Source organism: Sinocyclocheilus anshuiensis, unplaced genomic scaffold, assembly GCF_001515605.1.
Source record: "Sinocyclocheilus anshuiensis isolate Anshui unplaced genomic scaffold, SAMN03320099.WGS_v1.1 scaffold55, whole genome shotgun sequence".
NCBI lineage: Eukaryota > Metazoa > Chordata > Actinopteri > Cypriniformes > Cyprinidae > Sinocyclocheilus > Sinocyclocheilus anshuiensis.
Genome location: NW_015549647.1, coordinates 100,328 through 115,061, shown reverse-complemented (window position 1 = coordinate 115,061; position 14,734 = coordinate 100,328). Strand labels below are relative to the sequence as shown.

At 39.3% G+C, this 14,734-nt stretch overlaps 2 protein-coding genes across 2 annotated transcripts; both read left to right on the top strand.

Moving 5' to 3' along the window:
• The first annotated feature begins 3,261 nt into the window (after nucleotides 1-3,261).
• On the top strand, nucleotides 3,262-5,842 carry LOC107659949 (tubulin alpha-1A chain-like). The gene is made up of 4 exons (XM_016449067.1): nucleotides 3,262-3,384; nucleotides 3,642-3,864; nucleotides 4,076-4,224; nucleotides 4,343-5,842. The coding sequence occupies exons 1-4, from the start codon at nucleotides 3,277-3,279 to the stop codon at nucleotides 5,321-5,323; spliced, it is 1,461 nt and encodes a 486-aa protein (XP_016304553.1). The 5' UTR covers nucleotides 3,262-3,276; the 3' UTR covers nucleotides 5,324-5,842.
• A 3,754-nt stretch (nucleotides 5,843-9,596) lies between these two features.
• Nucleotides 9,597-14,693, top strand: LOC107659977 (tubulin alpha chain-like). The gene is made up of 6 exons (XM_016449115.1): nucleotides 9,597-9,690; nucleotides 11,584-11,834; nucleotides 12,457-12,610; nucleotides 12,868-13,090; nucleotides 13,197-13,345; nucleotides 13,579-14,693. The coding sequence occupies exons 1-6, from the start codon at nucleotides 9,688-9,690 to the stop codon at nucleotides 14,554-14,556; spliced, it is 1,758 nt and encodes a 585-aa protein (XP_016304601.1). The 5' UTR covers nucleotides 9,597-9,687; the 3' UTR covers nucleotides 14,557-14,693.
• Nucleotides 14,694-14,734: the final 41 nt, after the last annotated feature.

Below are 14,734 nucleotides of genomic sequence, written 5' to 3'. Positions count from 1 at the left end.
ACTTTACAGTGTGAACGTGGCCATGACACCACAATTAAAAAATCGCTAATAGGGATGAAGACTGGGGCCGATTTGATTGGTGTTTGTCACTGGGCTAATCTGGGAAGTTTCTTCAGTACACAAAGCATCAGATTTTTTGCCCTGAATATGACATGCATGAAATCTTTTACTCTTTTGCTTAAAGTCAACATGAAATACTAAATTCTTAACATGCTTACTGTTCACAATTCTTCAGTGATTGTTCCACATACAGTAAAATAAAAAAATGTGTAAAATCGGTTAGAGACTGTTTCCACCAAGTATAAATAGAAACAAATAGCATCTTGTTTACAAGTGCAGCGAATGATAGATGCTCTTCACATGAAGTGTAAATAGAAGTAATAAGATCAAATATCTTGTGGGCAGAGTTAGTAAAAGTTGCCTATGTCAGAAAGGTTGTCTACCTACATAGCCGGCTGATGTCTCAAACCAATCAAGTCCTGAAGTCCCACTGTACAGTCAGTCCCATCCTGTTTTATTCAGAAATACAGCATATTTAGGGAATAAAGTGGGAAGTGCAAACTCCATTTCATGTTGACTTTAAAATCAGGAAATTTTGCTGGTTTTATTATCTCTAGATTCTCCTGTACAACCCCTTATTACAATTATATTTTAACATGTTCCCTAGATGGGGTTTCTAGCATTGCATGTGAGGGGCTCATCTCAATACTCTTATGATCAAAAACTTTATACTTATGTTTTTCTTTGTACTGTTATTGAGATCTTCAGGTATATGCCACCAAAGATTATGAAAAGTATGCGAGGGGACAAACCACTGTGTTGTACTGTATCATGAACAACAGTTTGCTTGAAACACTTTTTGCAATGTATTTTAAAATCGAAGAGGTTTAATCATTTGTCATGTTGCATGAATGTTTTACAGTTCCTTTTAGACAGGTGCACAAAGGATTTATTCTTTAAAGAACTGGAGAGGATCAGACAAATCTCTTAATAAAATAGAAAATCATGTCAAAAATACAGATTTGAATTTTCATATTGATCTGGGAAAATGTAGTCTGTGATGCACTAATACTGTGATGACAGGCAACATTAAGGTGGAAACACTGAATGAATTGAGCAGGTTGAGCAGCTGAGATTGTACAGTATTTCTCCACCACTGTGATCCAGGCCGAATCTGTTATTTAAAATCTGGATATATGCCTGGTTATAATACCGCTGCCATGCTCGATAGAAATATGCACACTAACATTTAATCTTTTTCAAATTCAGTTTTCTAAAATGTTAATTACATCAGGTAAGAAATGCCACTGCATTGTTAAATGACTTATATTCAGTATTTCAGCACATTTAGCACCTGGATAAAGTGGATTGGTTGAAATGCAAAAGTGCTGCAACTAAATCGGCCCTCTGTTTTAATGCCTAATGATATAATCTGATATCAAATATACAGGGATTCTACTTTTGCCAACACAGCGTAGAATCTCCCAAGTAGGGTAAACTAGCTGCTAATTTGTGAACTGTTACTTAATGTATTGTCGACTCTGACATGGTCAGTACTGTGTAAATCTAGAGTTTATATAATATCTCTCTCTCTGACCTGTTTACATATCAGAGCTCAGCTGTAATTTTCTTACCTGGTAAGCTCTTCGAATCAGTTTTGAATATTAAAATATTTATCAGGCATTTGAACAAACAGACAGCTGCAAGAGGTCTAGTCTTTTCACGGTTCCTTCTAACAAAACAACGTGTGAATGTGACTCCAAATGTTCTGATATTTAAAACTAGCCTGTGGAAAAACTGAGCTGTATCTCATGAACTATATATACATTTCATCAGAAAGGGAAAATGTCCTGCAGCATTTTGGTAGCTTAGGATGTTCTGTCTTAACATGCAGTTCTCTGTAAGAAGTACCCTGTCAAGAAGCATATTAAAATTAAAATCATACTGAACTTATATATATATATATATATATATATATGTATGTATATATTGTCAAAAACATACTGAACATATATATATATATATATATATATATATATATATATATAGCGTCCTCTCGTTCATTTCATAAACACACTTTTGTAATGGGATCCATTTAAAGAGCCTTAAAGCTAAGCCTCACTTGTTTCTTAATACTTCTAATGTGATATTACCAACCAAAACAACACTAAACTGACAGCACTTTGATAACTTATTCCTTGCCCAACAGAAATGTAAGCCTGTGAGTTTCAGAATATATAACACAGGTTATAACAGCTACTAACAATTTAAACAAAGCTCCAGCTTCCCCAATCTGACTTGATTATATGTTTCATGTGCATTTATTGTCATGGGAACAGTCTGGGAACAGATGAGAAATGTTTGTTCCTGGGCTCCATGGCCACCCAGCCGGTTAACAATAGTTTACAGATTTAATTAGGGTTCAGATATGACATAATAAGCGCTTCAGGTGAGTGCCAGGGTCAGTTTGCACTGCTTATGTAGAGACAGAAACAAAGAGAAAGAGCTTTTAGAAAAGTAGATTTGGCTGTTACTTCATAAACATACAAACTGCTAAAACACATGAAGACAAAAAAAAACTACAAATTTTAGAGAATGAAAACCATAAGTCTGATTAATATAATAATATTAACCTCTCCTCAACAAGATGCATGACATTCATGCCCGTACCACATACCAGTTTACATGCCATATTTTAAATATACAAATATAACCACAATGCTTTAAAAATGTCTGTAATTTTAAGAAAATAAAGTCCACATTACAACTATAAGAGCGATTTTTCCAGTTAAGGGACAACACTGAAAGCCAATCAAGATGGACTTTTAAGCATTTAGATAAGACACAACATTATTGTCTGTTGGTATGAATGCTCATATAGTTGTCATTACAGTTTTCATTTTTGGTGTGAACAGGCCTTTAAAGAGTTCGATCAAATCCCTAACCTTGAGTATGAGCAATAGTGATTGTGCCACAGTGTGTCAAAGGTTCAACGTTGTTGGAACAAAGATTAAGTTCACATTCCTAAGTTTTTAGATTGTTCTTCCATTGGTGATACAAACCCCACCAAAGATGTGATCCACCAGTGCAGGGTTGAATATTAATGGCTGTGGGTGAATGGACGAATGTTGACCTGTTAGAGTGTGCCTTTTTCAGGAAACAAGAAGCACTGGGATGTGACTAGGCCTGTTTGTTCAGTGCACTGCGGTCATCTATGATTGACATTCACATAATTGTACTTATCCCTTTAAGTTGCCAACAACAAACCATGTTACCATGGCATCAGCTTGCTCTTTATATAGTGATGATATCGTCACAGAGAACATACACAACACTTCTCAACTGAACTCTTTACGTTGTCGGCCAGAGGAAAGTTCTACAATGGTAGGATGTTTTAAATTATTTATTTGTCTGATGCATTATTTATAATACTTAACAATTACTTGACTTTTAACGAACAGTCTTAGTCTTCATGAATACGTTTGTCAATAATTAGTTTGTTTTATTTTATAGATTTTGATTGTCTTGATAATGGTTGTCAGTTTTAGTGTTTATGAAAATTAAAAGCGAAAGCTACTTTTTCCCAAGAGAAATTTAAATTGACTGCTACCATTTTAAATATGTCTCTCATTGCACCCTAGCGTGAGTGCATCTCAGTCCATGTCGGCCAGGCAGGTGTGCAGATGGGCAATGCATGCTGGGAGTTGTATTGCCTGGAGCATGGGATCCAGCCAGATGGTCAGATGCCAAGTGATAAAACGATTGGTGGGGGCGACGACTCCTTTAACACCTTCTTCAGTGAGACTGGAGCTGGAAAACATGTTCCAAGAGCAGTCTTTGTCGATCTGGAGCCCACTGTCATTGGTAATGAAACTGATTCTCTTTGTATAATTCAATTCTACAGTGAAGAAGACTGTAAAGTGTCTTAGCTTTTTTCTCGAATTATTAAATTGTACTTGTTGTGCATCGTATCAAGATTAATCTGGTGAAAATATATGATGCAAATGACCAAATTATCTTATCTAAAATACAATAATATAATGAATAAAGTAAAGTACATGGACTGATTTTCCAGACGAGGTGCGCACAGGTACCTACCGCCAGCTGTTCCACCCTGAGCAACTGATCACAGGTAAAGAAGATGCTGCCAACAATTACGCTCGTGGACACTACACCATTGGCAAGGAGATCATTGACCTGGTGCTGGACAGGACTCGCAAACTGGTAAGACAATCTTGGGGTCAAAAGTTGGCTTTATCTTTAGTGTTGCATTAGGGTCAACAGTAGAACAACAGACAAATCCTGGCCAGTGATTGTAGAAATAACTCGTGTAATCCTGCAGGCTGATCAGTGCACTGGGCTCCAGGGCTTCCTGATCTTCCACAGTTTTGGTGGTGGCACCGGCTCTGGGTTCACCTCTCTCCTAATGGAACGGCTCTCTGTTGACTACGGGAAAAAGTCTAAACTGGAATTTGCCATTTATCCAGCTCCTCAAGTGTCCACTGCAGTGGTGGAGCCCTACAACTCCATTCTTACCACCCACACCACTCTCGAGCACTCCGACTGTGCCTTCATGGTAGACAATGAGGCCATCTACGATATCTGCCGTAGAAACCTCGACATTGAGCGTCCCACCTACACAAACCTCAACAGGCTGATCGGGCAGATCGTTTCCTCCATCACTGCATCCCTGCGTTTCGATGGAGCCCTGAATGTAGATCTGACCGAGTTCCAAACCAACTTGGTCCCCTATCCACGTATCCACTTCCCACTGGCCACCTACGCCCCAGTGATCTCTGCAGAGAAAGCCTACCATGAGCAGCTGTCTGTCGCAGAAATCACCAATGCTTGCTTCGAGCCAGCCAATCAGATGGTGAAATGTGACCCTCGTCACGGCAAGTACATGGCTTGTTGTCTGCTGTACCGTGGAGATGTCGTTCCCAAAGACGTCAACTCTGCCATCGCCACCATCAAAACCAAACGTAGCATCCAGTTTGTGGACTGGTGTCCCACTGGATTCAAGGTTGGCATCAACTACCAGCCACCGACCGTGGTTCCTGGAGGAGACCTGGCTAAGGTGCAGCGAGCTGTATGTATGCTGAGCAACACCACAGCTATTGCTGAAGCCTGGGCTCGTCTGGATCACAAATTCGATCTGATGTACGCCAAGAGAGCTTTTGTTCATTGGTATGTGGGTGAAGGTATGGAGGAGGGTGAGTTCTCAGAGGCCAGAGAAGACATGGCTGCCCTGGAGAAGGATTATGAAGAGGTGGGAACAGACAGCGTCGGAGAAGAGGGAGAGGAAGAAGGAGAAGAGTATTAAAGGAATCCCTACATAATCTTGAAACATCACAGATAGCTTTCACAAACAGTATTTTCACTGTAACAAAATATTGTTTTGTTCCCTATGCTCATTTGAAACCTGTATTTGATATGTAGTTTGTGCTTTTTTAATTTTTTTAACACATATTTTCCTGATATTGGTTATTGATGGTGTCAGTCTGTTTTTTTTTTGTCTGCAGTGTATGAATATGAATAAATCATCCACATGACTCATGCAGGCCAACCTCCAAGTGCATGTGACAGGCCATAAAGGTTAAGGTGATATCTTTTAAAGACTTAATATTGACTTTTTAGTTGTTTGTCTATTTCACTGAGTTGGTTGTCATAAAACTCAGTTCATCAGCAAATAAGATAACCAGTTAGCTAGCATCAGTTACTATAGTGACAAAAAGGTTTAAATGTTACAATGCTAACCACAGTGCTGACAGCTTTTGTTTTCTTGGTTTAAGTGCTCTGGGGTAAGAATAAAACATTTGGCCGGTACTGTGCCACCTGAAGACTGCTTGTGTAATGTCTTTGTGATTCGATTAAGAGAATGCAAATGGAGAACACACTGAAAGGGTGCCATGGAAGTGGAAGTGGATAATGGAATTTATATTCTATCACAATTTGCATGCCTTTATATCATGTCAGTCAAGTCTGTTTCAGCATGCTTGAGATGCCCTTGCACAGACTTGAAGTTTAAAATCATGTTATACCAAATTCTAGTGAAATTTGAAACATATCAGTTGTTGACATAAATTATATAAATGTCACTTTAAGATAATTTTTAGACAACACTCAAATGTCTTTCCAAAACTAAAGTAAATCTTAAGCAGAAACACTTTAAGCTGTAAAAAATTCCACCTATTTCAACATAAAAAACACTTAATTTGCTACCTTAAATTTTTACGTATAGTCAACTTGGTTGTACAAGTGATTTTAACATAAATTACACTAAGAAGGTTTTTTCAATGTGAGGTGAGATTGAAAATAGTTCCACAAGGGTAAATTCCACAAACAATGCTCTAATTTACATTGAAGATAATCTATTTGGATGCAAGGCAAGCACTTAACAGTTCATTATACATACAGCTCCTTTCATTCAACTTTTTTAAAGGGGTCATAGGAGGCTACATGCACTTTTACAAGTTGTTTGAACTGAAATGTGTGCTGGCAGTGTGTGTATACAACCACCCTATAATGATAAAAATCCACCCAGTGTTTTTTTTTTAAATCTGGTTAAATGTTTTCCCCTTTCTCAAATCGAGCTGATCTCAGATGCCTGTCTGTTTGATGTCAGACAGGCCCCTCCCACTATAGTTTGATTGACAGTAGCATTTCAGCACAGACTGGACTGGTGTCTTACCATATGCTGCGTTCAAGTCCTCCTGGGACATTCGTAATTATGAGTTGACAAGTCGTAATTACGACATCAGGTGCATTCAAGTCCGTTTAGTCGGCACAAGATGGCGGTGTACCTTCTTTTAATAAATTACAAGAAAATACAACAGGGTCTGCATTTGTTTTACTTGGATTTCAGCTGCGTAACAAGAACACGACCGATTTAAGTTTATAGGACAACTAAACTACCAATTTAAACAAAAATTTACTGTCAACTACAGACGTTGCATCCATCGATTCCGACATGTTTCTCATTGACACGCCCCCAACTCGGAAACTCTGGGCTTAAAGAAAATTTCGAGTTTCCCACTCGTAATAACGACTTTGTGGTGGCATTCATGTGCGTTCAACTCATAAATACGATCTATCTGACATGATTTGAACGCACCATTAGACCTGCCCTGAGTGAGCTGTCATCAGTCCGCCATTGTTTCACCATGCTACAAAAACGGCTTGATCTGAAAAGAGCTGTTTTTGACAGGGTAAAAAAGGTGTTTTTTACACTACTATTGAGAAATTTTAACCAAACTATGTTACAGACTTTTCATTAAGACCCTAAAGAATCATATCAACTTGTGGAAAATGGGCATCCTATGACCCCTTTAAACAAATCTGCCCCCACCCCGTCTGACGCAGGAGGAATATAGACCCTTCCCATTAAGACCAGATGACTTTTTATGGTCTCTCACATTTGGGAGCATAATAATAATTTTAATTTGACACTTTCATAGCTTCTTTCCTCTCATATGCTGACACAAATGCACTGCCCCCCGCTTAAAAACACCATCCAGCCTACCAAGCATTCCATTCTTCTCTGATCCCTTCTCTAAACAGAGTCTTATCTAAGCCACAAAATCTTGTGTGGGGAACGAGTGAGAAAGCGTCATTGCAGTCAATGTGCTTGATGTGAACATATTGTACAATATTGTCTTCCAGTTTAGAGAACATCTACTGAGGCTTCCTGCAGAGCAGATCTGGATACATGACATATCTGTCAAAGTGCAAAGTTCATAACTGATATATGTGAGGGTGCGTTAATGTGAAGACTACCATGTGCAAATGTGGCTCTGTGTTACTGTAACATGTTTTCAGACCTGATTAAATATGTTCTGGTCTTCTATAGCAAATGCCCTTTAAGTAACTTGGAAGAAATCAAGTTTCAGAAATGATCTGTCCTTTAGGTGCCATTCAAAATGAAAGCCTATTATTTGTTGAAAGCAACATTTTATTATGAACATTATTATGTGAATGCAATAGGTTTTGAGAAAGTTGACGAAACATGAAATGTTTTTAAAAATAATCTTTGTGCTTGCTTACAATGTGTTATAACAAAAAAAGCTAAGCTGAGAGAAAAGAATGTATTGCACAAGTCATATAAACCAGGGGTTTTCAGGCTTCAATGATTCTTGTGTGAGGGACCCCATGCTAAAATTTAAAATGCTGCTGTATATTTTATGTGTAAAGACTCCATTATACTGTGAAAATTACACTAAAAATAATAAAATATTATTTCTAAAATATTTAGTTTCTATTATGTTCTTTCCTACTCACTTTTAATCATATTATTTAAGTTAAAGGGGTCATATGATGCGATTTCAAATTTTCCTTTCCCTTTGGAGTGTTACAAGCTCTTGGTGCATAAAGAAGATCTGTAAAGTTGTAAAGACTAAAGTCTCAAATCCAAAGAGATATTCTTTATAAAAGTTAAGAGTTAACCACGCCTACCTAAAAAAAGAGGACGATATCCGCTTCGTCATGCCTAGAGCTGATCCGTGCTGGTTGCTGAGGGAATACATCAACTTCGCGCTGTCGATCGCCAGATCGGCTTTCACCGTGGACGAAGCGGAGTCCAGCCCGGGGTCGTCACATGTGGTTGCTGCAGGCATCACAGTATGGTAGGGGCGTAACATTTCCGTCACACGCTTGAGGAATTCGGCCAATCACAACGCACTGGATAGCTGGCCAATCAGAGCACACCTCGCTTTTTCAGACCGATGAGCTTTGTAAAAATTGACGCGTTTCAGAAAGGCAGGGCATAGAGGAGAAACAATAATGTACAGTATGTGGAAAATAATGTGTTTTTTGAACCTTAAACCACATAAACACATTTCATTACACCAAATACACAAAATAATGTTCTTTTTAGCAACATCATATGACCCCTTTAACACTGTTTTTCTCTAAACTTATTGACCGACTCCTTAGCACTCCCCTGAGTTTGAAAACTCCATTTATGATACTTATATTATGATTTTTAGTTTAGTCCTTTTTTAAGTTTGACAGTACGCATTCACTTTACAATACAGTCAACATTCCCTTTACTTTATACATTCGCATTATGTTGAAAAGGACTTTGCCAAATACAGTTAAAAAAATCTACTTTTAGTGTTCCACAGATGAAATAATGGGTTGGGACAATATGAGAGTTGAATAACGGCAATTAGCATTTTTCAGTGAACTCTTTCTTGAAGTCAACTGTTCACAAATTTATTCAAATTATAACATAAAATAAAGACTTAAACATTGGTGGAAATGTCTAACTTTTCTTAAAACCTTTGTAAGTCTGACTGAAATCTAACGTGTCTTTGTCCGGTGTGGTGATAAGGGTTTATGGTGGATATTATTCAAATATATATCATAAAAACGACTTCACCCAGTGTCCAATATTTGCGGTAGGGTGTAAATTGAGTTTATTTATTTATTTGTTTTTTTTACAATTTAAATTAAGAACCTCCTCCCTTGACTTACTGCGCACTTTCCATCCTCAATCCTTTTCTGACTGAATGCGGCGTTCACACAAAGCCCCGCCCTAACGGTCGCTCCCGCCAGAGTGAAGCCAGAGCCCCGCCTCTCCTGCATCCGGTCGCGCGACGCTATATAACCTTAGCCTGGCCCCTTCCGCCGCAATTCCGCCTTCATTCTCCGAACCCTTAACGTCGGTCTGAAGGAAAATCTGACAAAATGGTGAGTCTTATATTAACGTCTAATTTCAGTAAATAGCACCATACGATTGTTTTCTGTGTGTAAAACGGTCTTTTACAGCCTGAGATGTTCGTGTTTAGTACGAAATGACTTTTGTATTAAATTTAAAGTACCATCCTGGCTTCAAATATGAGACAGAAGCTATGTTCGTTCGTTAAATCTTAGCGTGTGGTGTTTAAAAGCATCTAAGGCATTTTGGGCGGGCGCACGCGCAGGAGCTTTGGGATGTGGCGCACTTTCTAACGACACGCCGAACAAAGAAAACGGCTAAAGCCAAGCCGATTCATGTAGAAAATGGATAAACGTCCTCCTAAGATACATATATTAGTTATTCAGACATGGTCAGACATTAAAGTTTTAAATCTGTAGCTTAGGTTTTTGTTAGATGCGCGACAGGGCGGAGGAGCAGACGCGTCAGAATTTCAAAGACGAGCATAAAAGTCTCCAGTTATGGCGCCTTTTCTTGTCACTGAATAATACCGAAAACTGGGTGGTACCGTTGGGTGGGGGAAGGGACCAGCCCTGCCCTTTGGGTCTCTTCCCCTAAACTACAGATACAAGCAGGGGTGTGCAGAATTGTTGCGCATGCGCGACCAAATTAAAAAATGCGATGCGTTCAGACCAGACCGCTCATTTGCGTACCGACATTGTTGACCGCTGTTAATGCACAATCACTGTTTTAGATCGGCTGTAATGCTGTATAAGATTTCCACTCAAACTGAAAGCATCAATCTAGGCTATGCGCTGCCGGTTGAAAGCAAAATGCAAAACTGCCATTTCATTCACTGACGCGGGACAGCGCTAAACCCGTCAGCTTATACACTTACTTGCCGGCACCCCGCCAAAATAAAAGCTTGCTGATTTTAGGTTTGAAAATGATAAATTCATAAAAATAAAAAAAAGTTAATGTTAGCATTGTACTTTTAAGTGTACTATAAAATAACTATTTTATGCTCCATTTTTTAAACGTAATTGTATCACACTGATTTGTTCAATTTATTAAAATACAAAATAAATAAATTGCAATTATACTACTTTCACTATTAATTTTATTTTTATAGTTATATTTTATGAGTCACGCTATGTGCAGTGTGAGTACCAAACCAAATCTCCAGGTGCTCTCATGAGAACCAGACTGAAAAACTTGCGTGCAGCCCTGGTCATAAGTCACAGTCTGACTCCATAAATGCTCAAGTTCTATGCTTCATATATCAAAATGAGTGCTTCACATTTTAAGAATGAGAATAAGGGAGCAAAATGGGTGTGTTTTACACTCACCCTTAACTTTGGGCCTAGTCAGCATTTAAGCCTGCATGCGTTCATTCAGATAAAAACGACTGGAACTGCTGCAGTGTGGCTGGTTGGGAGCTGGTAATGGGTATTGATCCACGTACAGACAAATTGATCTTCGGAAACGGGTCATCTTAGGCAGTGCTCCCTGTTACTGGGCACTGAGCATGTTTCTGACATGACATATTTTGATTTGAAGGAAAGTCCCTATCTATCACTTAACTTGTCTGTAATGTTAGGAATTTGTAATGATACAGTGAACCAATGTATACGGTCACGTCACTGGCATTCAAAGGCACCATTCAACAGCTTAACATATGAAAAGATAAACATCCTGCCCTACCACTCTGCTCAGTTTCCTGTATGGATGTAATATGTTTGTATAAATTCCTGCGGTTACGTTGTTTTCCGGGGTGAACAGAAATTTGTGGAGTAACTGTATTCTTTCTTTAATGAGGCCCATGTATTTGATAGATTTAATGACATGTTTCATTTACATGAGCACAAATAATTTTTCTTCCAATCATTTTCCAAGTTGTTGATGCTAACCATATCTTTTTTTTTTTCCCCCCTTTCTTGCTATAGCGTGAATGTATTTCCATGCACGTCGGCCAAGCCGGAGCCCAGATGGGCAATGCATGCTGGGAGCTGTATTGCCTGGAGCATGGGATCCAGCCAGATGGTCAGATGCCAAGTGATAAAACCATTGGAGGTGGAGATGACTCCTTCAACACCTTCTTCAGTGAGACTGGAGCTGGAAAATTCATAAACATACAAACTGCTAAAACACATGAAGACAAAAAAAAACTACAAATTTTAGAGAATGAAAACCATAAGTCTGATTAATATAATAATATTAACCTCTCCTCAACAAGATGCATGACATTCATGCCCGTACCACATACCAGTTTACATGCCATATTTTAAATATACAAATATAACCACAATGCTTTAAAAATGTCTGTAATTTTAAGAAAATAAAGTCCACATTACAACTATAAGAGCGATTTTTCCAGTTAAGGGACAACACTGAAAGCCAATCAAGATGGACTTTTAAGCATTTAGATAAGACACAACATTATTGTCTGTTGGTATGAATGCTCATATAGTTGTCATTACAGTTTTCATTTTTGGTGTGAACAGGCCTTTAAAGAGTTCGATCAAATCCCTAACCTTGAGTATGAGCAATAGTGATTGTGCCACAGTGTGTCAAAGGTTCAACGTTGTTGGAACAAAGATTAAGTTCACATTCCTAAGTTTTTAGATTGTTCTTCCATTGGTGATACAAACCCCACCAAAGATGTGATCCACCAGTGCAGGGTTGAATATTAATGGCTGTGGGTGAATGGACGAATGTTGACCTGTTAGAGTGTGCCTTTTTCAGGAAACAAGAAGCACTGGGATGTGACTAGGCCTGTTTGTTCAGTGCACTGCGGTCATCTATGATTGACATTCACATAATTGTACTTATCCCTTTAAGTTGCCAACAACAAACCATGTTACCATGGCATCAGCTTGCTCTTTATATAGTGATGATATCGTCACAGAGAACATACACAACACTTCTCAACTGAACTCTTTACGTTGTCGGCCAGAGGAAAGTTCTACAATGGTAGGATGTTTTAAATTATTTATTTGTCTGATGCATTATTTATAATACTTAACAATTACTTGACTTTTAACGAACAGTCTTAGTCTTCATGAATACGTTTGTCAATAATTAGTTTGTTTTATTTTATAGATTTTGATTGTCTTGATAATGGTTGTCAGTTTTAGTGTTTATGAAAATTAAAAGCGAAAGCTACTTTTTCCCAAGAGAAATTTAAATTGACTGCTACCATTTTAAATATGTCTCTCATTGCACCCTAGCGTGAGTGCATCTCAGTCCATGTCGGCCAGGCAGGTGTGCAGATGGGCAATGCATGCTGGGAGCTGTATTGCCTGGAGCATGGGATCCAGCCAGATGGTCAGATGCCAAGTGATAAAACCATTGGAGGTGGAGATGACTCCTTCAACACCTTCTTCAGTGAGACTGGAGCTGGAAAACATGTTCCAAGAGCAGTCTTTGTCGATCTGGAGCCCACTGTCATTGGTAATAATTTATGCATTTTGGTTTTGTCCCCAGCTGTTAAATTGAACTTTGGAGCAACTTTAGGTGTTTTAGCTTGTAGTTAAAAGAAGTTCATCCTTTTTTTCAGATGAGGTGCGCACAGGTACCTACCGCCAGCTTTTCCACCCTGAGCAGTTGATCACTGGTAAGGAAGATGCTGCCAACAACTACGCCCGTGGTCACTACACCATTGGCAAGGAGATCATTGACCTGGTGCTGGACAGGACTCGCAAACTGGTAAGATGCACATACTGCCACCATCTTACCTATACACTGAATATTAGTTGGGAAGATCACAGAACATACAAGTTCACCTTTAAAAAATGCTAGTCACTAGGCAATCAAATAAGTTAATTTAGTTATAATTACTATAATGTTATTATATATCTCCCATCTTAATGTTCACTAATTGTTTGCTGTTATTATAATTGATATATTTCCCATCTAAACATTCACTATTTTGTTTGCAGGCTGATCAGTGCACTGGGCTCCAGGGCTTCCTGATCTTCCACAGTTTTGGTGGTGGCACCGGCTCTGGGTTTACCTCTCTCCTAATGGAACGGCTCTCTGTTGACTATGGAAAGAAGTCTAAACTTGAGTTTGCGGTCTATCCAGCTCCTCAAGTGTCCACTGCAGTGGTGGAGCCCTACAACTCCATTCTTACCACCCACACCACTCTCGAGCACTCCGACTGTGCCTTCATGGTAGACAATGAGGCCATCTACGATATCTGCCGTAGAAACCTCGACATCGAGCGTCCCACCTACACAAACCTCAACAGGCTGATCGGGCAGATCGTTTCCTCCATCACTGCATCCCTGCGTTTCGATGGAGCCCTGAATGTAGATCTGACCGAGTTCCAAACCAACTTGGTCCCCTATCCACGTATCCACTTCCCACTGGCCACCTACGCCCCAGTGATCTCTGCAGAGAAAGCCTACCATGAGCAGCTGTCTGTTGCTGACATCACTAATGCTTGCTTCGAGCCAGCCAATCAGATGGTGAAATGTGACCCTCGTCACGGCAAGTACATGGCTTGTTGTCTGCTGTACCGTGGAGATGTCGTTCCCAAAGACGTCAACTCTGCCATCGCCACCATCAAGACCAAGCGTAGCATCCAGTTTGTGGACTGGTGTCCCACTGGATTCAAGGTTGGCATCAACTACCAGCCACCGACCGTGGTTCCTGGAGGAGACCTGGCTAAGGTGCAGCGAGCTGTATGTATGCTGAGCAACACCACAGCTATTGCTGAAGCCTGGGCTCGTTTGGATCACAAATTCGATCTGATGTACGCCAAGAGAGCTTTTGTTCATTGGTATGTGGGTGAAGGTATGGAGGAGGGTGAGTTCTCAGAGGCCAGAGAAGACATGGCTGCCCTGGAGAAGGATTATGAAGAGGTGGGAACAGACAGTGTCGGAGAAGAGGATGAAGAAGGAGAGGAGTATTAAGTTGAGGGGCTTGCTGATCCTTGCACAACCAAGCAAGGCAACTCATGCCTGACCTAAAATATGGTAAATGTTCTGTTATAAACACATTCCATGAAATAAAAATGTTCAAATGTTGAAATAAAAATGCAAAAATCTGCTGCCATTGTCTTTTTTTTTTAATTTTTTTTTTCAGATTTAC